The sequence below is a fragment of the Pelmatolapia mariae genome, linkage group LG10_11 (assembly GCF_036321145.2).
Source record: "Pelmatolapia mariae isolate MD_Pm_ZW linkage group LG10_11, Pm_UMD_F_2, whole genome shotgun sequence".
Lineage (NCBI taxonomy): Eukaryota > Metazoa > Chordata > Actinopteri > Cichliformes > Cichlidae > Pelmatolapia > Pelmatolapia mariae.
In genome coordinates, this window is record NC_086236.1 from 28,575,502 (window position 1) to 28,601,520 (window position 26,019).

The 26,019-nt window shown below is 38.5% G+C and overlaps 1 protein-coding gene across 4 annotated transcripts in view; it reads right to left on the reverse strand.

Moving 5' to 3' along the window:
* Window positions 1-26,019, reverse strand: part of cblb (Cbl proto-oncogene B, E3 ubiquitin protein ligase) — a 125,552-nt gene that overhangs the window by 49,376 nt on the left and 50,157 nt on the right. For all 4 annotated transcript variants that reach the window (XM_063487874.1, XM_063487875.1, XM_063487873.1 and 1 more), the window contains 3 exons: window positions 23,759-23,953; window positions 21,809-22,186; window positions 18,232-18,323 (listed from right to left, as the gene is read on the reverse strand). In XM_063487874.1, coding sequence (XP_063343944.1) covers window positions 18,232-18,323; window positions 21,809-22,186; window positions 23,759-23,953 — 665 coding nt within the window. The remainder of the gene's footprint in view (window positions 1-18,231; window positions 18,324-21,808; window positions 22,187-23,758; window positions 23,954-26,019) is intronic.

Here is a 26,019-nt window from a genome sequence, read left to right on the forward strand (position 1 = left end):
AATTGGCTGCACCTGCTGTAATCAGCACTTACACACACAGACACAGAGAGAGCTATGGGTTTTCTTCAGTGTATTTCTCAAATTCAGGATTCCCCTCGAACAAATGGCCATAATTTCGTAACCGTAGGAGCTAGAACGGTCATTCTGACACCGTTTTGTTCAGAAGAGATGGGGAAAACTTCAAGCCTTCATAATTCAGAGATAAAATATAAATTATTAAAGATATATGACTTTTAATACACTGTAACTTAGTAGAGGTGAAGCAAAACTGCAACGCTGAAGCTGTCTGCTGAAAATGACTGAAAAATTTGAAAAGTTGCAAAAATTGTATGGCATTAAAGAAATTGAAAAATTATGCTGAAAACAAGTGAAAAAACAGAAAGTTTTGCTGAAAAGGCAAAGGTTCTGCTTCAAAGGGGTACAGAAGTTTAAATTTGTACTGAAAAGAGGTGAAAGGGTTTCCTCTGAAATGAGCAGAAGATACTGAGATTTGTATTGATAAGAGGTGAAAGTCTGAAAATTCTGCTTAAAATAGGTGAATCAGCAGAATTTCTACTGAAAAGAGGTAAAGAAGTAGAACGTTGCACTGAAAACAGGTGAATCAGCAGAATGTCTACTAAAAAAGAGATTTCTGTTGAAAACACCTGAAAAACCTGGGATTTGTGCTGAAAAGGGTTGAAAAAACTCACAGTTCTGCTGAAACGGGGTGAAAAAGAGGTGTTGGGCTGTTGAGAAGAGTTAAATAAGTTGAACTGATATGTTTGGGTACAAATACTATGATTTGGCAATAATACTGCGTTTTAGCACAAGTCCTGAGGTTTGATCGAAATACTATGATTTAGAAGAAATATTATGACTTTGTACAAACACAATGTTTTGGCACAAATACTATGATTTGGCAGAAATACTATTATTTAGTAGAAATACTATGATTTACCAAAAATACTATTATTTAGTAGAAATACTATGATTTACCAGAAGTACAATGTTTCTGCAAAAATACTATGATTTTGCAGAAATACTATGCCTTAGTAGTAATACTATAACATCACAGATATATGATGATTTTGCAGACATTCTGGTTTTACACAAATACTATAATGTGGCAGTATACGATGTTTTAGCACAAATACTATGATTTGGCACATATACTATATTCAGCACATATACTATAACAAAACAGAAAGTCTACGACTTAGTAGTAATACTATAACATAATAAATATACTATGATTTTGCAGACAGTCTGTTTTTGCACAACTAGCACAATATGGCAGAAATACTATGATTTGGCACAAGTACTATGATTTAGTACAAATACAATGATGTGGCAATAATACTGGGTTTTAGCACAACTACTGAGATTTGGGTGAAATACTATGATTTAGAAGAAATACTATGCCTTAGTAGTAATACTATAACATCACAGATATACTATGATTTTGCAGACAGTCTATGTTTTTGCACAACTAGCACAATATGGCAGATATACTATGATTTGGCACAAGTACCATGATTTAGTACAAATGCTACAATTTTGCTCAAATACTACTAAATTGCAGTATTACTATGATTTTGAAGGAATACTATCATTAGGTAGAAATACTATGCCTTAGTAGTAATACTATAACATAACAGATATACTGTGATTTTGCAGACATAGTATGTTTTAGCACAAATACTACAATTTTGCTCAAATACTATGAAACTGCAGTAATACTAAGATTTTGAAGGAATACTATGATTAGGCAGAAATACTATGCCTTAGTAGTAATACTATAACATAACAGATATACTGTGATTTTGCAGACATAGTATGTTTTAGCACAAATACTACAATTTTGCTCAAATACTATGAAACTGCAGTAATACTAAGATTTTGAAGGAATACTATGATTAGGTAGAAATACTATGCCTTAGTAGTAATACTATAACATAACAGATATACTGTGATTTTGCAGACATAGTACGTTTTTGCACAAATACTACGATTTTGCTGAAATACTATGAAATTGCAGTAATACTATGATTTTGAAGGAATACTATGATTTGGTAGAAATACTATGCCTTAGTAGTAATACTATAACATAGCAGATATAATGTGATTTTGCAGACATTGTATGTTTTTGCACAAATACTACAATTTGGCAGAAATACTATGTTTGGGCACAAATACTATGATTTGCTATAAATACTATGATTTGGCACATATACTATAATCAGCAGATATATTATAACATAACAGAAATTCTACGACTTAGTAGTAATACTATAACATAACAGAAATTTTAATTGGGCACAAATAACATGATTTGGCACAAATACCATGATTTGGCAAAAAAAATACCATGATTTGGCACAAATACGATGATATGGCAGAAATACTATGATTGGGTACAAATAATTTGATTTGGCACAAGTACTATAACTTAGTACAAATACGATGACTTGGCACAAATACTATGATTTAGCAGAAATACTATGTTTTAACATAAATAATATCTTTTGACAGAAAATTCTGCTAAAAGGTACTATTTCTCCTATTTAGCAGAAATACTGTAATTTTGCACAAATAGTATGATTTGCTATAAATACTATGATTTGCCACATATACTATAATCAGCAGATATATTATAACATAACAGAAATTCTACGACTTAGTAGTAATATTATAACATAACAGAAATTTTAATTGGCCACAAATATCATGATTTGGCACAAATACCATGATTTGGCAAAAAAATACCATGATTTGGCACAAATATGATAATATGGCAGAAATACTATGATTGGGTACAAATACTTTGATTTGGCACAAGTACTATAACTTAGTATTTCTGCTAAATCATAGTATTTGTACTATGTTTTAACATAAATAATATATTTTGACAGAAATTTCTGCTAAAAGGTACTATTTCTGCTATTTAGCAGAAATACTGTAATTTTGCATAAATACTATGATTTGGCAGATATACTATATTCAGCACATATACTATAACATAACAGACACTCCTCCACTTAGTAGTAATACTATAACATAAAGTAAATATTATGGTTTGGCCCCCAAACCATGATTTAGCAGAAATACTATGATTTAGCAGAAATACTATGATTGAGCAGAAGTACTAAGATGTACTAGAAGTACTTTGATTTAGCACAAATACTATTATGGAGGAGTAATACTTTAACATAGGAGAAATATTGACAGACACACATACACACATACACAGAGAGCAAAGTGTACAGGGGCTGTGAAGAGTCTGGGCTTGGTATATATAGGTCAGCTAAATTGGCTGCACCTGCTGTAATCAGCCCTTACACACACAGACACAGAGAGAGCTCTGAGTTTTCTTCAGTGTATTTCTCACATTCAGGATTCCCCTCGAACAAATGGCCATAATTTCCTAACCGTAGGGGCTAGAACGCTCATTCTGACACCGTTTTGTTCAGAAGAGATGGGGGAATCTGCAGGTCTTCATAATTCAGAGATAAAATATAGATTCTTGAAGATATATGACTTGTAATACACTGTAACTGAGTAGAGGCAAAGCAAAACTGCCTTGACTTGCCCTCAAACAACGTTTTGTAACTCTAAATCTATATGGAGCATCAAAATCATTCTTTCACCGTAAGAAACAGCAGGCTTTGGTGAACAGTCATGGGAATTTTCAGGTCTCTGTGGAAATCCATCAAAAAGATATGACGAGAGAAAAAAGTGCCTCATTTCCAGAGTTTGAAATCTGAAGAGATCTCAGCGAGAGACAAATTTCCTACCCTCAAACAAATGTAATTCATGGCCAAACGGTAATAGGTGAGGAAAATACTCTTGAATTGTGAGCATCAGGAGAGTCTGAAGATATATTGGCACAAGCCTCATGTCTCAACTTTGTTTCGTTAAGGAGATATGACGATTTGAAAATGCCTCTCATTAGAAAAATTCAGCGGTGATTTTGATTAAGCTCTCCATTGACTTTCTATGGAGAGTTTTCAGTCTTTGTGTTGCTCTGAGGAGATTTGCAAAAAATCTGTAAATCCCACAAGAATGATAGTGACATTTTCTGAAATCCAGCAAAAATACCTACATTTTGATGTATAATTTGTGGGGGTTGAGTGGAAATTGAGCGAGTAGCAAGAAGTTGTTCAGACATGAAGAGAAAATTCAGAAAGGACAAGTGCACACTCTGAGTTAATTGCATAGCAACCATAACAACGCATGTATTTTCTGAAAAATCACAATTTTGCAACTGAAAACTTAAAGAGGCATTAAATTAAAATGGTAGAAGATCTGAAAAAGCTGAATCATACAGGAATAGCCCAATAATCTGAGAACATTTTAAAGTTTGAATGGAGTTTCTAGGTGAAAGTATGAGGAAGTAGTTAAGTTTCAAAAACAAGCAAGTTTTAGCAGAATTTCAGAAGATTTCCATTCATTTCAATGGGACAAAAAAAAGGAAAAAAGTGTAATATTTTAAAAAGTATAATAGTAATAAACACCAAAAGTCATAGCACACATTAGCAGAAATAGCAGAACAGTTTAGAGTTTGAACTGAGAAAATCGGCTGAAAACTGAGGAAGTAGTTAAACGGCAAAAAACGTACGGAAGCAACCAGAACTAGAAAAATTTGCATTTCCTGCGAAAATGCTGTGTGGATGCCTTAACGCTGAAGCTGTCTGCTGAAAAGCTGAAAAAGATGAAAAGTTGCATAAAGTTGTATGGTGGTGAAAAAAAAAATGTCACCCTGAGAAGGATCCGAACCGGGGACTCCAGAGGTCAAGGCAGCTACTCATCTCACGGACCCAAACTCATTCTCACAAAGAAGAGGTGGAGAGACGGACAATTCTGCTGAAATGAGCAGAAGCTGCTGAGAATTGTGCTGGTAAGAGGTGAAAAGGCTGAAAATTTTGCAGAAAAGAGGTGAATCAGCAGAATTTCTGCTGAAAAGAGGTAAAGAAGCAGAAAGTTGCACTGAAAAGAGAAGAATCAGCAGAATTTCTGCTCAAAAGAGTTTTTTTCTGAAAACAGCTGAGATTTGCGCTAATAAGAGGTGAAAAGGCTGAACATTTTGCAGAATTTGGGCTGAAAAGAAGTGAAAATTCTGAAAATTCTGCTGAAAAGAGTTCAATCAGCAGAACTTCTGCTGAAAAGAGGTGAATGAGCAGAATTCTGCTGAAAAGAGTTCAATCAGCAGAACTTCTGAAAAGGGGTGAAGAAGCTAAAGTATACCAAATCAAAGTATTTGTGCCAAAACATAGTGTTTCTGCCATATTGTGGTACTACTACATTACAACATGAATACGGATTAAAGATGAAAGAAACTGGCAACAAATTCCTCCACTACAAACCAGTCTGATACCACTTCTTTGCAGTGTTCATGTTTAAGGCACTACCCAAAAGGCGCCACAAGAGGGCATTCCAACACAAGAGATGACCTATGTACACTGATGCACTTAGTAACAGTCTGCCTCCTTGAATTGGCAGAAATACTGTGATTTAGTAGAAATACTATAACATAACAGATATACTGTGATGTTGCAGACATAGTATGTTTTTGTACTACTCGTTTGTAGTGAAAAAAATTAGCAATATAAATTACAGGTCTGTGATAGTGTATAAATTTGTAGTGATAAAAAAATGTTGACCAAGGTGGGATTGAACCCACACCCTTTGAGCTGCAGAGCCGTGTCATTACTGATTGCGCCACCTGGAAAGGGGACGGGCGGCTGAAAGACAGAGACTTGAGCAGCAGTTGCTGAAAACAACTGAAAAGCAGAATTATCTGCTAAAATAGAGGTGTAGACGCAGACGTGCTTGATGAAGATGGTTTTATGTGTAAGGGTACACTGAAGAGTGTCAAGAAAGCAGAGTGCAAGCGGGGAAGATATGTAGCAACTGTCACAGGCAGGACTCGAACCTCAGCCACCGGGTCTCACGGAAGCTGCTCAACTCTCTGAGCCAAATGAGGTCTGCTCATAAACAAAGATATGATGAGAGGAAAAATGTGCGAAAGAGCAGAAGAGACTGGAACTTTTCAGCTACTCATTGAGCCAAACTGGTTCTCACATAACTGAAAAAAGGTGAAAAAGCTGACAACTCTAATAAAAACAGCAGAAAAGGCTGGGATTGAACCCACGACCTGTGAGCTGCAGACCCGTGTCATTACTGATTGCGCCACCTGGGAAGGGGGCGGGGGTCTAAAACACAGAGACTTGAGCAGTCAGAATCAGATCGCTGTGAGAGGCGAAAAACGCCGTTTTTTGGAGTTACAAAACGTCGTGTAACTCAAAAACTAGGAGGGCTAGCAGCATAATTCTTATACTGGGTGAATCAGCGGACTTTGGTGTATTTTGACTGCGATTTTCATAGCTCTTTGTACCTCCGTCGCGGAGATATGACGAGAGAAGAAACGGCTTCATTTTCCGAGTTTGAAAACTGAGAGGAGGACAGATTTCCACCCCTTAAACAAACGTAATTCATTGCTCAACGGTAAGATAACTGTAAAAACTGCTTCCACTGTGAGTGTCAGCAGTGTCTGAAGATATATTGGCACAAGCCTCATGTCCTAACTTTGCTTTATTAAGGAGATATGGCAATTTTAAAATGCCTCCCGTTACAGAATTTCAGCTCTGAATTTCAAAACCTCCCCATAGACTTTGAATGGGGAGTTAACACAGCTTGTGTCACTTCGAGGCAAATTGCGAAAGAACGGTAAATCTCACAATAAAGATAGTGACATTGTCTGAAAGCCAGTAAAAATACCTACGTTTTGATGTATAATTTGTGGGGGTTGAGTGACAATTGAGCGAGTAGCAAGAAGTTGTTCAGACATGAAGAGAAAATTCAGAACAGACCAGCACACACTCTGAGTTAATTGCATAGCAACCATAGCAACGCATGTATTTTCTGAAAAATCACAACTTTGCAACTGAAAACTTAAAGAGAGATAAGATTAAAACGGTAGAAGGTCTGAAAAAGCTGAATCACACAGGAATAGCCCAATACTTTGAGAACATTTTAAAGTTTGAATGGAGTTTCTAGGTGAAAGTATGAGGAAGTAGTTAAGTTTCAAAACCAAGCAAGTTTTAGCAGAGTTGTGGAAGTTTTCCATTCATTTCAATGGGACAAATTAAAGGAAAAAAGTGTAATATTTTAAAAAGTATAATAGTAATAAACACCAAAAGTCATAGCTATCATTAGCAGAAATAGCAGAACAGTTTAGAGTTTGAACTGAGAAAATCGGCTGAAAACTGAGGGAGTAGTTCCACGGCAAAAAACGTACGGAAGCAACTAGAATAATAAAGAATAAAGAGAAACAGGAACTCAATAGTGTGGATGCCTTTGAGGGCATCCACACAATAAAGAGAAACAGGAACTCAATAGTGTGGAAGCCCTTTTAGGGCATCCACACAACTAGAAAAAATTTGCATTTCCTGCGAAAATGCTGTGTGGATGCCGGAACGCTGAAGCTGTCTGCTGAAAATGACTGAAAAAGTTGAAAAGCTGCAAAGATTGTATGGCAGTAAAGAAACTGTAAAATTATGCTGAAAACAAGTGAAGAAGCAGAATCTTTTGCTGAAAAGAGGTGAAAAGGCCAAATTCTGCTTAAAAGGGGTACAGAAGTTCAAATTTGTACTGAAAAGAGGTTAAAAGGTTCCTTCTGAAATGAGCAGAAGATACTGAGATTTGTATTGATAAGAGGTGAAAGGCTGAAAATTCTGCTTAAAATAGGTGAATCAACAGAATTTCTACTGAAAAGAGGTAAAGAAGTAGAACGTTGCACTGAAACAGGTGAATCAGCAGAATGTCTGCTAAAAAAGAGATTTCTGTTGAAAACACCTGAAAAAGCTGGGATTTGTGCTGAAAAGGGGTGAAAAAACTCACAATTCTGCTGAAACGGGGTGAAGAAGAGGTGTTGGGCCGTTGAGAAGAGTTAAATAAGTTGAACTGATATGTTTGGGTACAAATACGATGATTTGGCAATAATACTATGATTTAGAAGAAATATTATGACTTTGTATTTGTACAATGTTTTGGCACAAATACTATGATTGTATGATTTGGTTCGAATGCTATGCTTTGAAACAAATACTATGATTTGGCAGAAATACTATTATTTAGTAGAAATACTATGATTTACCAGAAGTACAATGTTTCTGCAAAAATACTATGATTTGGTAGAAATACTATGCCTTAGTAGTAATACTATAACATAGCAGATATAATGTGATTTTGCAGACATAGTATGTTTTTGCACGAATACTACGATTTCGCTCAAATACTATGAAATTGCAGTAATACTATGATTTTGAAGGAATACTATGATTTGGTAGAAATACTATGCCTTAGTAGTAATACTATAACATAGCAGATATAATGTGATTTTGCAGACATAGTATGTTTTTGCACGAATACTACGATTTCGCTCAAATACTATGAAATTGCAGTAATACTATGATTTTGAAGGAATACTATGATTTGGTAGAAATACTATGCCTTAGTAGTAATACTATAACATAACAGATATACTGTGATTTTGCAGACATGGTATGTTTTAACACGAATACTAGGATTTCGTTCAAATACTATGAAATTACAGCAAAGAAGAGGTGGACAGACTGACAATTCTGCTGAAATTAGGAAAATCTGTTGAGAATTGTGCTGATAAGAGGCGAAAAGGATGAAAATTTTGCAGAAAAGAGGTGAATCACCAGAATTTCTGCAGAAAAGAGGCAAAGAAGCAGAACGTTGCGCTGAAAAGAGGTGAATCAGCAGAGTTTCTGCTGAAAAGAGTTCTTTTTTCTGAAAACAGCCAAAAAAAGCTGGAATTTGTGCTGAAAAAAAATGAAAATTTTGCTGAAAAGGGGTGAAGAAGCTAAAGTATACCAAATCCAAGTATGTGTGCCAAAACATAGTATTTCTGCCATATTGTGGTATTTGTGCCAAAAAAGTTACTACATTACAACATGAATACGGATTAAAGATGAAAGAAACTGGCAACAAATTCCTCCACTACAAACCAGTCTGATACCACTTCTTTGCAGTGTTCATATTTACTAAGGCACTACCCAAAAGGCGCCACAAGAGGGCACTCCAACACAAGAGATGACCTATGTACACTGATGCACTTGGTAACAGTCAGCCTCCGTGGATTGGCAGAAATACTGTGACATAACAGATATACTGTGATGTTGCAGACATAGTATGTTTTTGCACTACTCATTTGTAGTGAAAAAAAAATTAGCAATATAAATTACAGGTCTGTGATAGTGTATAAATTTGTAGTGAAAAAAAATGTTGACCAAGGTGGGATTGAACCCACGACCTTTGAGCTGCAGAGCCGTGTCATTACTGATTGCGCCACCTGGAAAGGGGGCGGGCGGCTGAAAAACAAAGAGATCAGCAATCAGAAATAGATCGCGGTGAGAGGCGAAGCGCGCCGTTTTTTGGAGTTACAAAACGTTGTGTAACTCAAAAACTAGGAGGGCTAGCAGCATAATTCTTGTACTGGGTGAATCAGCGGACTTTGGTGTATTTTGACTGCGATTTTCATAGCTCTTTGTACCTCCGTGGCGGAGATATGACGAGAGAAGAAACGGCTTCATTTCCAGAGTTTGACGACTGAGAGAAGGACAGATTTCCATTAGAAATGCTGCTAAAATCATAAAACTTTGCAGAATTGTAATAAATGAACAATATGACTTACTTGTCTTTGATAGTGTATTAATTTGTAGGGGGGGAAAAATGTTGACCAAGGTGGAATTAAACCGGTGATCTGTGGGGTGCCGACCGGCGTCATTACCAAGTGCGCCACTGGGAAACAGAGCTGCAGCTTGGAAAACAGAGCTGCAGCTTGGAAAACGGGGACATGAACTGTCAGATTTAGATCGCGGTGAGAGGCGTAAAACGCCGATTTTTGGAGTTACAAAACGTCGTGTAACTCAAAAACTAGGTGGGATAGAAGCATCATTCTTGTACTGGGTGAATCAGACTCGGACTTTGGTGTACTTTGACTGCGATTTTCATTGCTGTTTGTACCTCCGTCGCGGAGATATGACGAGAGAAGAAACGGCTTAATTTTCAGAATTTGAAAAGTGAGAGGAGGACAGATTTCCACCCCCCAAACAAACGTAATTTATGGCTCAACAATAAGATGACTGTAAAAACTGCTCCACTTTGATTCAACAGAAATACTATTATGAAGGAGTAATACTTTAACATGGGAGAAATATTGATACAGACACACAAACATACACATACACAGAGCCTAAAGGGAGCAGTGGCTGTTAAGAGTCTGGGCTTGGTATATCTAGGTCAGCTAAATTAGCTGCACCTGCTGTAATCAGCCCTTACACACACAGACACAGAGAGAGGTATGAGTTTTCTTCAGTGTATTTCTCACATTCAGGATTCCCCTCGAACAAATGGCCATAATTTCTTAACCGTAGGGGCTAGAACGCTCATTCTGACACCATTTTGTTCAGAAGAGATGGGGGAATCTGCAGGTCTTCATAATTCAGAGATAAGATATAAATTATTGAAGATATATGACTTGTAATACACTGTAACTGAGTAGAGGCAAAGCAAAACTGCCTTGACTTGCCCTCAAACAACGTTTTGTAACTCTAAATCTATATGGAGCATCAAAATCATTCTTTCACCGTAAGAAACAGCAGGCTTTGGTGAACAGTCATGGGAATTTTCAGTTCTCTGTTGAAATCCATCAAAAAGATATGACGAGAGAAAAAAGTGCCTCATTTCCAGAGTTTGAAATCTGAAGAAATCTGAGCGAGGGACAAATTTCCTATCCTTAAACAAGTGTAATTCATGGCCAAACGGTAATAGGTGAGGAAAAAATTCTTGAATTGTGAGCATCAGGGATGTCTGAAGATATATTGGCACAAGCGTCATGTCTCAACTTTGTTTCGTTAAGGAGATATGACGATTTGAAAATGCCTCTCATTAGAGAATTCCAGCGCTGATTTTGAAGAAACTCTCCATTGAGTTTCTATAGAGAGTTTTCAAACTTTGTGTTACTCTGAGGAGATTTGCAAAAAATCTATAAGTCCCACAAGAATGATAGTGACATTTTCTGAAAGCCAGCAAAAATACCTACGTTTTGATGTATAATTTGTGGAAGTTGAGTGGAAATTGAGCGAGTAGCAAGAAGTTGTTCAGACATGAAGAGAAAATTCAGAAAGGACAAGTGCACAGTCTGAGTTAATTGCATAGCAACCATAACAACGCATGTATTTTCTGAAAAATCACAATTTTGCAACTGAAAACTTAAAGAGGTATAAAATTAAAACGGTAGAAGATCTGAAAAAGCTGAATCATACAGGAATAGCCCAATAATCTGAGAACATTTTAAAGTTTGAATGGAGTTTCTAGGTGAAAGTATGAGGAAGTAGTTAAGTTTCAAAAACAAGCAAGTTTTAGCAGAATTTCGGAAGAATTTTAGAACTTTCCCATTCATTCCAATGGGACAAAAAATTGCATAAAAAGCTTAATATTTTAAAAAGTATAATAGTTAAAAGTACAAAAAGATATAGCACAAATGAGCACAAATAGCTGAATATTGTGAAATTTGAACTGAGAAAATAGCACAAAAACTGCGGAAGTAGTTAAGCGGCGAAAAACGGAGCAACTTGAAGAATAAAGTATAAAGAATAAAGAGAAACAGGAACTCAATAGTGTGGAAGCCCTTGAGGGCATCCACACAACTAGAAAGCGAAAATTTCAGAAGAAATTTTAAGTGTGCCTATGCCGCTGGTAATCAGTGTAGTTTGCCATTCATACAGCTACAGAGAGCAAAACTCAGCAGAGCAGCCATTCTCCACCATGAACTATGGTAAAAACAAACACCGCTCGCGCCTCACAGATGACAGCTTACAGTTTTGGGTAAAGATGAAGTGACTTTGTACAGCCCCGATTTGCAGACGCTGTGCACATAGTTTCATGAGCAGAAGTCCCATTGTACCACGGCAGACCCGACAATGTTTGCATGAACACGCTTTGAAGCATTACGTTATGGACCACTTTTCACACATGGTTGGTGTACCCACACAGCCGGCTGTAGCTTTTCAACTCACAGCCCGACACACACCCAAAAAACAGCCGAGAGAGCACAGACTACGCCAGAGAGGCGTGATTGCAGATGCCGCTCAGGTGGGTCCACCTCCCCTGCAGCGGCACTGCAGACCACGCCCCGCCACACACATCAATCACGTAAAATAAATATTTATGCACTTTTGCATTCACTTTTTGTTTTTTGTTATTTTTACACAGTGTTCTGAATGATTAACAATGGTCTACAGCCAATCTTGTGTATTATCATACAAACTTTGGTTGTAAGATGCCCTACCTGGCCCCCTGGCAAAAGCTTTGCTAAATCCGCCCCTGCACAGTTACCAGCTGTCAGCTAAATAAAAAAGGAGCTTGGTGTTTATTTCTCTCAGAAACAGTTCATAACTTCCCTTCAACTCATTCATGTCACCTAAAAAAAAGGTAAACCTGTTTCTCCATCACCAGTTCAGCTCTGATGATTCGGTAAGGTCATCTCCTGGTTTCCACCAGCCGCTTCTACAGCTGTGGCTCCAGCAAACATCAGCTGATACTAGAAATTAAAATCAAATGAATTCTAACAACAGCTGATCAAGCTTAAACGTGCTGCTGTTGTTTAGCGCGATAAACAAACAAGAGAGAAAAGCCGATCATTGATCAGTTTCATGACTGAAGTTTGAACAGGCGAGAGAATGACAGGGGAGGCTGTCATAAAGTTCAACATCAGTAACTTAGCGCGCACACAGCTGTATAGAAACTCGTCAAAATAAACTACACCTAAACTCGGTTTATATCTGACCCAAATAGAGTGCAGTTCATAACTTCTTACCTGAAATTCAGTTCACCTCACGCTCTGACCGGCAGCCGCCTGCTTCTCCTGCCTTCGGTTTCCCTGATCCACGATCTACCACCGGCCGATCGGCGGTCGCCTCGCCGCCTCGTATGTCTCGTTTCCTGCATGCTCTGTCTGACTCCCACCGGTGGATAGCTGCCCTCGGTTGTAGCTCCGTGTCAGCGACCACCAAACAACTCAGTTATTTTTTCCACATCGACCAGCATCTGGACAATCCACCGCCTTTCACTGTTTGTACCGTTACTAAAAAAAACCCCTCATCGGCTCATAAAAACGAAAAATAAGTCCAGCTATGACCCTGAGTCAAAAAGACAGCCAACTCCGGTTAGCTAGCTAGCTGTCTAGCTCTTTGCAGGCACCGAACCCATCAGAGCTAATATGGGATGTCTTGGTAACACGAGCAGATATTTGAAGTTTACATCTGGCCAATCCACCACCTTTCACTGTTTATACCGTTACTAAAATGAATAAATAAATAAATCATCGGTCCATATAAACGAAAAATAAGTCCAGCTGTGACCACGAGACTTTACGAAGGACCGGGTGTGAAACCAGAGTAAGCCGCTCTCACTGTCATCCAGGCCGGCTGTAGCTTGTTAGCAAGCCGCGCTAGCCACACTAGCCAGCTAGCCTCAAGCAGAAACGACATCGTCAGAACATTGTCGCTAATATGGGATGTTTTGACAAAACGAGCAGATATTTGAAGTTTACACACCTATATTCTCGCCTGAAAATATCTTAAAAGTTTATTTTGTGACCTAGAAACAGTATTAAGAGGAAAATAAAAACTAAGTGATGGCCGCCATTGTTTGACTCAGCAGAGGCGTGCTATGAATTGTGGGATATTGAGTTTTCCACCAAGCATTACCGTAACTTTTGAATGATTTGCGCAACCTTAAAAATTCCAATGCCTCCTGAAAGCAGCGACGCTGTGCGCACCGTTGATATTGTCATCATTACGGTAATCCAAATAAGGGTAGACAGGCCGTACTACTCCCGGCATACCACTAGAGAGAGCCAACACACCACAAATGAAGTTTGAAATTTGTATCAGTGGGACCAAAAGATGGAGCCAACACACCACAAATGAAGTCTGTTTCTATGGCGCCAAAAGAAGAATCTTTCTAAATTTGCACTAAAATATTAATATTTAAAAAACTATAAAAGTCATAAACACCAAAAGTGTATACCATACTAGTCCAGCTCCAGCCACACAAAATGATCTAACATATGTAACCCTATTGTCAAAACTGTTTGGCAGAGAAGCGCGGGAAAATTTTCACTAAAATATTAATATTTAAAAAACTATAATAGTCATAGCACACCATTCCTGATCCAGCCGCACAAAATGAGGTAACATATATGAAGCTTGTCTCAAAACTGCGAGGCGAGATTCGCTGCAAAATTTCAGGCGGAAACTGAATAATAATAATAATAATAATAATAATAATAAATCCGACGAATAGTAATATGTGTGCCTCTTGGCATAGGCACACATAATAAATCCGAGCAATAGTAATATGTGTGCCTCTTGGCATAGGCACACATAATAATAATAAATCCGACGAATAGTAATATGTGTGCCTCTTGGCATAGGCACACATAATAAGTGAGTTGTGGGCTCAGATGCTTGATTTTCTTCCTCTGTTTTCCTTTTTCTTTAATGAGTAATATGTAATTGTAATTTGTATATTTATGTAAATTTTATATATATGTAATTTGTATACTTTAATAAAGTGTTTAACAAAAAAAAAAAGCAAAATAGAACAGCACAAAGGAGTGTGTGTATGTGATGTTTGGTGATGAATGTGTGTCTTAATCCCTAACAATACTGATGATAATGATTCTTTTACAGAAACAATCACAAATGGGAAACATTGCATGATAGGTTTTATGATGAGGTTTGATAAACATGTTTCAGCTTATCATGAATGAAGAAATTAATTTAACTAAAGAGTTAACGCTCTTTCTTTTCGCAGGTGAACAACTAATGCTTCTATATATTTCCATGTATAATTGGATATTCTTGGGAAGTTTTTCCTGAATATAATTACTTATATTTTGCATACAAATTTCAGACTCAGATGTAGAAGAGAGGATAGTGAGAGTAAGCATGACCACTAAGTATAAAATTTTACCTATAACACTGGAATGCTGCACATAGTGAACCTCTCTAAGTATGCAATGTTGTTGATATTATTGGTGTTGAATAACAACTTTTCTTTTGGTGATTCTTGTATGATTAAATAAAATAATCAAAGGGTTGGATGTTATGGAAAATTCTAGTTTATCATCACATTTAGATTTATGTGTTTAGAATGTTACTGTATGATTTTTATATAACCTTTGCCTGCTTAAGATGTAGCAATGACCTTGTAAAGAACTGCTTAGCTAGGCCTAACGATGTTTCAGTATGTTATCTGCTAACTGTTAGGGCGTAGAAGGACCAAACTCTCAAGATGACCGGTGCCAGGAGCTTCCTGGGAAAAGATAGTGGAAGTTGCTCTCTGCCCAGCCACAGTCCGTGGGACAGAAACCTGTTGTAACTAAAAGATACAGAGAGTTGTGTGTGGGGAGGGGTTATAAAAGAGGAGCTGAGACATCCCAAGGGCAGAGTTGGCATGACTGTGAACTGTGATGTTTGATGTGTGTGTTGGCTCTCCTGCCCAGTAATAAATAGCTTGACCACAGCTCTTTTCGTGTTGCAGACTTTATTTACAAAATTCCACGACATCCCCCAGCTCACTGACAAAAACCCATCAGAGGAGGTGATTGCAGAACACTGCTCCATGCACCATTACTTCTCCTACGAAAAATAAAAAGAATTATTTTGCATAAAATAAAAAGAATTATTTTGCATAGGAGAAGCCATACTTTTAGCCACTGTAAGAGTCAAGGAGATACTGTAGAGCTTGAGTAAAGCATCAGGAACGGATAACATGACACAAACCATGTATACCATCTGTTATTACGGGAAATCTCAGATCTTTCCCTAATACGATGGAAGCACTAAAGACACTGGCGAAGCTACAGTTGGGAGTACTGGCAGTGTAGGCTCATGTGCGTCACAGAGACATGGCTGAATGAGACTCACTCATCACTTTAGATGGCTTTCAGCTCATACAGGTGCATAGGACAGCATTGCAGAGTGGTAAGAGGAAGTGGGGAGGAATAGTGATGTCTGTCAACGAGAGGTGCTGAAATCCTGGACAGATCAGTGTTAAAGAGCAAGGCAAAGTTTTAATTCATTTGAAAGCCTGATGTTTAGCTTTGTAACAAGTCTGTGTTGATGATTAATTAATAAGCTGTTGTGGAAAATTGCTGCCACACTGCCCCCTCAGCCTGCACTTTGAGGATTCTGATAGTGTTAGTATGACTCGGGGGGTGTTGATTCATTTAAGCCAACATAATCATCCTGTCAGGTTTCTGTAAGACAGAGTAAATTGATTTATTGATCAATTATTAACTTATGTACCAACAGAGACTTGGAAGTGAGCGACCAAATGTTTAATAGTCCACACTTCACTGTTTTACTCTTTGGTGCTGTTGAGGATACTGTATTGTTCTTTCTTTGTGATCTTTTATGTTTAAGTCGTTTTTTGCTGGTTTTCAGTTAGATTTTTTTGTCTGTTTGGGAGCTGACAAAGTCTCTAAGGGGATAGGGTTTTGGGGAGATAACAGGAGGAGAGAAGCTACAGAGAGACGTGTAAGACTGCAACTCTGGTTCCTGTTCCCAACTCTGGATAGTCAGGTTTGTGGGGGTTTGATAAATTTGGCCAGATTCCTAGAAATAAGAGCTGCTCCATCCAAAATGGGATGGATGCCATCTCTCTTAACAAGACCAGGTTTCCTCCAGAAAGTTTCCCAATTATCTATAAAGCCCACATAATTTTTTTGGACACCACCCAGACACCAGAGGTTTAAGAAGAACATGCGGCTAAACATGTCACTCCTGTTCCGACTGGGGAGGGGACCAGAGAAAACTCTGCATATGATTTTCAATCTGTGCCTGATTCAGGTTTTCACATATCTCCTTTTCTGCACCAACAAAATTTGTACCATTATCACAACGTATGATTTCAATTTGGCCTCTTCTGCTTATAAGCCATTTGAGAGCATTGATGTAGGAGATGGTGTCAAGACTGTCTGCTACCTCTATGTGTACTGCTCTGATAGTGATGCTAGTAAACAACACACCACACCTTTTGAAAATTGCTCGGCCACGTTTTCAAATCCAAATTCAAATACACAACTGAGCAAAATACAACATTGTCAGAAAAGAGTATTGCACTTAGTGTTATTGCTATTGCACATGTGTAGATGCGTGTGTTTGGTCAGTTGAAGCAGTAGTTGTGATATCTTGTGGTTCTCCTGTAGTGTACTGCTTGCTGCAAGTAGTACAGCTTGTCTGCATCATTTCTCTGTTCAATGGCTGGCTCAAAAGCTTCCATAAAGGACATGTCGGTAAGTGGATCACCCTTGAAAACTGCCATCATCAGCTGCTTTATCATCTTTGCTTACTTTGCTTTCACTCAAGTAGTAATGATGGACAAGCAGAGGAAAAAGGTCGCAGTAACAGATTTAGCTATACTAGGAGTAACAACAAGAAGGAAGAAGGAACATGAGAAGCTGGAAACATACCAAGGACTGAAAGAGGAGCTAGAAAAGATGTGTAAGGTGAAGGCAACTGTCGTCCATGCAGTTGCCTACAGGGCAGTGACCCCCCCAAGCTGGGCGAGTGGTTCCAGCAGATGCCAAGAACAATATCCTAGTCATAGGAACAGCAAAGACACTGCACTAGACATCCCAGGCTTCTGGTAGAGGACCCAAACTTAAAGAATAAAAACAGCCCACGTGGCGAGTAGGGAGATTTTTTTTTATACATGTATTAGAGCACTCTTAATCTTACTGACCACTCAAGGCGTTTTACAGTTGTCCCATTTGTCCATGTATACAGTGTTTTACACTTTAAGCACTTTATCTACTTCAAATCCATACATGTAAAGCTCACTTGCTGAAACTAAGGTAAAACACAAGTCATGTAGTTTCTCAGATACAGCTGAGTATCCAAGAGGTCTATTTTTTTTAAAGCACACAATCTTGACTCAAAATCTGAGACACAGCCTTGTCAAAGGCTGGTTAATCTACAGTTTTAGAGCAGCATTAAAACTGACCTAAAAATGCAGATTAACCAGAAATTTCCAGGATATTTTCTGGGAATATTTGTTCATATCCAGCTAGAGCCAGCTAGATAAATATTTATGTGTGCGCGGGCGAGCTTGTGTGCATGCATGCCTGTGTGTGTGTGATGTGATACTCACTTGTGGCTACTACAAAGTTTGGACTGAGTTGGCAACTGCCGTGAGGGAACGATGTCGTACTCATCACTGACTTGCTCGCCATTACAGAAGGGCTGCACAGACACACAAAAGAGAAAATGGATGTGGTATCTGTGATGTGGCAATCAGAAATAAATCAAAATATCTTTCACGTAGAAGAACCCATCCTTAATGATGAAAAAAAAAACCTTTTATAAAAATATTGGCAGCTGCCATTGCAAGTAGATACATTTATGGTATAAATTTGAAAATCCAAGGTGACTTCCTTCTTGAGTTATATCATTCCCAAAATAGACCTTGATTCAAAATCCTCAGAGATTTTTAGTAGATTCACCTGTAGCATAAATGTCAAAATCATGTGTTGCTTACCCCATCAGCATTTTATTGCTATAGGGTAAAAACTGTTTTTTCAAATAATGTTTCCTGCAATCACTGAAAAACAGTGTTCTGAGAAAGATGAATTACTATTTGAGAATTATTATTATTACTTGCAATAATGTAAAAGCAGTGCCCCCTAGGACAGAAGAAATCTTTAAAACCAGAGAATTCAAAGACAAGTTCAGAAGCCTCTGCTGTCCCATTAATCTATTGATTTCTTCAGCATTACAGAAGTCGAATGTCAGTTGTCAGCGTTTCCACTTTTACACAGGAAACAATAGCTCCTAATAGTTAATTAACTTTATTTTCAAAATTGAAACAAATACGGTTTTTAAAACAGAGGTGCCATGCCAACTCAGTAGCAATCTCCCACTCCAGCTTATTAATCAACCACAAGGTCCTAGACAGACTTTTAATTAATTTAAAAAGCCTGATCCCTTGTCAACCCTAGCTAGAAAACTTATCAACAAATAATATTGGTTTTGATCTATCATCCACCCTGGGTCTTATTCAGAGTTTCTGTCTGAATTCTTAGACTTTTTACCTCATTATCTTGTTAATATTTTTACTTTTTCACTGCGTACAACTCTAGACACTGTAGCTCCTCTGAAAAAGAACGCATCAAATCAGAAGTAATTGAATCCCTGATGTATCTCTCAAACACACACGCTGAAAAACTAGTTCATGACCTTACAGTCAGTACAGTACCTTATCACCCCACTAGTACTCTTTACTAGCTACTGCAGGCTTACTTGGGGTTCCCAGAGAATTTAAAAGGAGAATAGGAGGCAGAGCCTTCAGCTTTCATCTGCTTCTTCTGTCAAAACAGCTGCCAGTTTGGATAGACACCCTTGGTTATTTTAAAGATTAGGCTTAAAATTTTCTTTTTTTAATAGTAGCTGAGTGTTCCGACATCCAGAGCAAACAAGTGCAATCACAACTAGGGACTGATGAGCTACAACACAAATGCTATGGCAAGGGAGAGGCCAAGATGTCAGGTCAGAGAGGAATATCATCATCCCCACCATCTGAGATTGGGCCTCAAGCTCCAAAAATAATTGGTGTGTTGAAGGCGTTGAGTTTTTGAAGAGCTGGCCTGAGAGAGGAGGAGACTTTGCAACCCATAACATCACTACTCAGTGGCTAGTGGATCTAAGAACAAACCATAGCAACCTCCCTATGGAGGGAGGATCCAGTGACGTCACAGTGACAGACATCCAGAGACTCAAGCATGAAGAGTTGGACAGCATCAGGCCCTAACATGATTCATGCCTACCGGCTAACTACACTCGGCAGCACAAATGAACCAGCTACCAATGGAATGGAATGGCTAACTGAAGGCTGGATAGTCCTGATCCCCAAGTCCTCAAGAAAAGATTTAACCAAATGTCAGAGTAACCTAGGGCTGCAGCTACCTATTATTTTAGTATAGAGTAATCTATCAATTATTCCATTGATTAACCGAGTAATTTTGCAAGAAGTACTTTTGTCTTATTAACGAGTAATAATAAATATTCAAACGAGAAAAAACACTGGTCTTTTAGAATGAAACCTAACCCTAACCCATTGGTTTCCATTTTAGAAATTGCAATGTATTAAAGTTTAGCTGCATACAATATCTGTCAAAAAACAACAACTAAATGCTGTGATTGTTTGTACGTGCCAAATTGAAATTTAAGTTTTTAAAGAAAACATTTTTTAAATGCAAAAATATATAAATAATCTAAAGTACAGTTAAAGGTCAAAGTCAAATAAAATAATATATATACAATCTAAACTAAGGCATAAAAAATAATCTTTCTTCTTGGAAGGCTTTCTGACATTAGGAGGCAAGTGTTGTGCTGCTGAAAACAGACGTTATGACATTGTAGTAATTAATTAATATTAATAATAATTCAATGTCCAACCTAACAACCCTCAGGTCAGTGGCTTAGAGTAAAATGGCCCATGTACATTTTTATTGGCTTGTGAAAAAAAGCTTTTATATTTGTATTTTTAAATATTAATATAATTTAATAATACAGTATTTGATATGATTTCCCTTTCGATCTAAAACATGTTACGAAAGCCTTGAAATCAATATGGCATTACCATATTATGGTCAGACTTTTTATTATACACCACTCCAAAATACACATATATTGAAGTTCTTTTTTTAGCTGCAAATTCAGTGAAATGCTCACATTTACATCGTTTAACACAGCGGTCCGCTACAGAGCCATGTAATCCTGTTAAGGTCTCCAAGGTGTACAGACTCGGGGAAGCTAAATGCAAACACCGGGAGGCAGGAAGGAGTTAACTGGAGGTGAGCCGTTTATTAAGGTTGATTGTCGAATGGTACAAAAATAAAAAAACAAAACGGAATGGGGAACTAAAACAGAGAAACTAAACCGTGACATGCTAGCAACAGAGCCCATGGAACCTGAAGAAACATGAGGGTAGATGAACAGACGCTTTGACAAAGGCCAGAGGAAAACAGTGACAATACAACACTGAGGGGAGATCAGGAGAGTGGAAACACATGAGAACACAGCAGGAACAAATCAGACATAACCAGATAGGGGAAGCAAAACAGAAAACAATACAAATGAGACAAGCACTACCAAAAGAAAACAGGAAGGAGCTCAAACACTAAGACTCAGACAAAATCACTCGAGCCTGACACTAAGACAGGGCTAAACAAACATGGAAACACATAACAAACTGGGGAGGCAAAGGATAAAATACAGAGAAGAACACGGGAACAGGTAAGGGAGACAGAACACCGAGGTCTGACTGGGATGAGAGAGAGACGAAGTGACACAGATGTACTGTAGATAGAGAGAGAAAGAGACACTGAAGGGTAATAAACAAGGACAGAGGGTAAGACAAAAGGGGAAATGCTAAAGAAAACTAAAAAATCCAAACTAACATGAATCCCCGAGGTAAAACATAATCAGAAACTCATAAGCACACGGAAACTAAACTAAGAAAAATAAATCAGTCTTTAAGAATACAACAGTGATAATAAGCAAGCTTCAAAAGTCCACACAAACAAAACATTGGGTCAAAGAACCATGACAAACCCATCCCACAGTTCTGGACACATCGAACCTCACGGGGCAGAATGAAGAGACTAAACAAAGTCACAGTCCAGTACTGGCTTATCATTTTAAATATTTAAAAGACACGTAATCTTTACCTTGGAGCTCTCTGAATTTCCTGCCCCGTCCAACCTTTGATGTAACCTCGCAAATTCCGCAGATGGACAACTGAGTGGTCTTCTGTTCAAGTGACAAGGCACAGTGGGTCCCAGCAGGAGTTGGTGTTCCCCTCCAGTCTTGTGTGCATCTGTCAAATGGCTGTCTTTGGAGCACCAACTCTCAGAGGAAATTTGGAATTCTGACAGCATGCCTGTAGAAGAAGAGGACATGTACGAGGAACTGGGGAGCGAAGAGTGGTGTGATTCAGGGGGGACAGGAGGAGGACGCTCGGGAGGAGGAGGTGGTGGTGGGTCCCTCTGTGGAGGAGGTGGGGCTGGAAGAGGCTTGTCTTGCTTCCTAGATCTGCCTGGTGAAGACTAAAGGGGTAGAAAGATAAAGTTGTTCAATAAAATGAGACAACTAATTTGATACTTGGATTTACATTTTTTTAAATTCTTTTAATTAATCTAGTCGTCCATCCATTCTCTTCACGGGGAGACTGGAGCCTCTCCCAGCTACCATAGGGCAACAGGAAGGGTACACCCTGAACAGATCGCAGGGCCAACACAGAGAGACAGATAACTATACACACTTTCAGGTGTGTGCTAACACAATGCCATAATCTTACCAGCAGTAAAAATCTCCATAAATTTACCTCTGTAAAATGCTCAGAGAAAATACAGAAAACCCAAGAGCCACATGTCAGACTCTACAGGACTCAGTTATTATTAGTTAAATGTTAAAGTTCAGTTTGCAAAAGACTGAACAAGTATGACTTGTTTAAAAGGGTTGCCAGGAAAAAAGCATTTTTCTACTTAAAAGAACATGGTTTAGGATTGCAAAACTGAATCTGAACAAATCACAAGACAGGGGTGTCAAACCAGAGATGGCCACTTGCACTCGCAACTTAGACTCGAGTCACAGTTAAGTTGCAAAAACCAAAGCCTTCAGACTTGAGACTTAGACTCAAGGTTTGGGGCTCGAGTCTTGAGAAACATTTTTTACCCATGTAAATACGGTAACTGTAGGTTATTTGGAGAGTAACGAGATGTACACAGCAATCTGTCTCTAATATTTAATAAAATGTTCTGAATATGCTAATAATTTGTGAATTTTTGTTTTAAATTTATCATTAATTATGTGAGGGTTGTAAAGAAGACATAAGTCCAAAGGTTTCATCATATTTCACTCTATAAATGAAGTGTTTCTTAAATCTTTGTTGTCCATACACATACTAAGATATTAAAGTGTCATTTTTTCAAACGATAACCAAGGAGAGATAGCAGCAACAATGTGGCAAAGACTATTAAAGAATTATACAGACCATTATAATTAAAATTACATCCAGCCCTGAACTCCTCATAGGTTACAAAAATATTCCTTTTCATAGGACTGACTCAAGCTACCGTGCTTGACAGCTGGAATGAGGTGTGTTTGCCAATATGCAGTGTTTGCTTTTGATCAGACATAGCACTGTAGATTATGGCAAAACATCTCCACTTTGGTTTTTGCTGTCCAAAGGATACTGCTCCAGAAATCTTGTGGCTTGTTCAGATGAACTTTTTTTTAAAAAAAAACCTAAGCTATGCTAACATGTTCTTTTTAGAGAGCAACTTTCCAAATAAGCCATATTTGTTCAGTTTTTTTTTTTCAAATTGTACTGTCAGTAAACTCTGGGTCTCCATAGCATTGTCATAACACATACCTTAATACTCAAGACTGCTACTTTTATAGAGATGGTAACAGTTGATAATCATGATCAGTGAGTGAATCAAGTGGATTTAATTAGCAGCATTTGGGGCACTTAGAGTAATTTGTGGATTGTCATGTACATTCTCTGCTGATCAGTAAACAACAGTGTAAAAACTGTGTAAATAAACTTAAACACTTGTGTGCCAGGTGAACGTATGAGGGGTTTCATAGTGGCAGTATGCTGAACTGTGACTGACCTTGGGGGAGCAGGTGGGACTGGCAGATGGGGAGCGAATGGCACCTTTGTTGATAAGGTCACGTCGTGGTGGGACAGGTGGGAGGCTGAGGTGCTGGACACATTGGCTGGAGTTTCCCCCATGGGCTTTTCTGTGTTGGCTGACAGGTGAAGAACTGGGCGACACCATTGGCGATTTCTGATGCTCGCCACATTGCTAAGGGAAAAAGTAAATAAACTTTTTTTTTTAAAAAAAAAATCTTAGTCGTTTATTACCAGTTCTATCCTGATTAGAGACTGCTAGAATCCACATTCTTTATAGGGGATAGATAGAAGCAAATCTACACCACTTTAAAATGTGGTAAAATGTTAATCAATTTCCTGTTTTGATTACCTGAGATTATGCTTATTTATGCTCTCGCCACTGCTCCAGAAGTGATGTATCATAGCTAACATAATGAGAAGGTTAGATATAACCTAGAGCTCAGTATTCTATTTTCAATAGTACTGTACTATCTATCATCAGCTGTCATGGGGCAAAAGGCAGAGTACAACCTGGACAGACTGCCAGTCTGTCAAAGGGTTAACACATAGAGACAGATAAACATTAACACTCATGTTACACATGCTTGGCCAGTGCTCTTTTTTGGACTGTGGAAGTAAGCCTTGGAATCTGCAGTTGTTTAGAAATGGCTCAAATGGCTCCACCATCCTAACTTCTGTAAATTTATAAGTCTCCTTCTTAGCGTTACTACCAATTGTAGTCAATGGTTATGACTAACAAGAAGTTAACAACACTTGGCTTTGATATAAGCGATATAATATATTACACTTATGATATACATCCTAAAGTGCTTCCAACCATAAGAAGATGTCATCAGATGGTGTCAAACCATCAGCAGGTTTTTTAACCATGGACCACAATGCTTTTAGGTCGGCTGGTCAACAATGACAGCCAGTCACTGCTCATCTTCTCCTGGTCCCCAGCTACCCTGCTCCTTCCTACTCCATAAGAGGCTTTCTCTGGCTCCCCCAACCTATGAAGGCTGCCTTCCTGGTAATCCAAACACCGTCAGTGTGTTCCAAACAGACTGTGCAGGGAACCCCTTGCATCCTACTTTGACTGGGAATAGCCAGGCATGCCACCCTCTGTTCTTCCAGTCTTGGACTAAATCCTGGTCGTTAGTGGCTTTCCTCTCTTCTGCTTCAGCACATCCATCCTCCCATAGGACGGTCAGTTCTAACAGGAAGATCTTCTTAGCCTTCTCTGACCAAAAAACGACGTCGAGCACTCAGGGAAGTTTGCACGACCTGGGGAAAGCGCAATTTCTATCCCAGATCCAACCTCATCTTCCATGAAGGTGCTGACGACAGTAGACTCTTCCTGGTCTTTTTGGAGGATGGAGGTTTCTTGAAATAAATGGGTAGTATTGGTCTTGTTTGAAATTTGAGTTTTCTCTGCTACTCCAAAATGTTGGATCTTGTCATGGTGTCATCTGTATCTTCCCAGTCTTACATCCTGTTAGAATCTGCACCATCATTCGTGTCTCCCTACATATCCTCCCTCATTTCCCACCTACACAGGTTTTTGGTGATGGAAGGTGTCATAGACTGAGTGGAGCCTTCCAGCATCGGAAAGGCTCCATGCTCCAAAGTCTGGGCCAGCAAGTCTTCTGCTTTGCAGGTCCCACTTTATCCAGGTTCCTTCTGAACCCAGTTCTGTGGCCCTGGACATGCTACCTTCCTCCTCTAACTGCCGGACCTCAGCTTGGACCATGTTTCTCCTCTGCCTTGGATAAGCTCTTGTGTCAGGCTCTTGTGGTGACTCCTGCACCTCTCACCTTGTTGTCAGTCTAAAGCAGCATCTCAACCCTGCACTTTGTCATCTTGAATTCCTCCACGAGGAATGATAAGGGATGATAAGGGAAGGTGCAGTTGACTGGACTTGGTGTAGAACCCCACTACTCACTACTCATGGAGGTGGGTTGTTTACTTGCCTTTTAATACCTTCTACAGTTGTCAACGGCATCCCATAAATCATCAGGAGCCACAAGAGTCTTGGCATCATACCACAGGAATAGGTAGACCTTGAATCTGCCTAATAGGCCTGAGCCCTCGATCTTATGTAGCCACTCTACAGCCTCCTTTTCTGCCCTATAGACGCTCTCTCTGTCATTGAGTAATGAATCATACCGCTTGCCTAGGCACTTAATTGGCCTATATGATATATATATATATATATATATATATATATATATATATATATATATATATATATATATA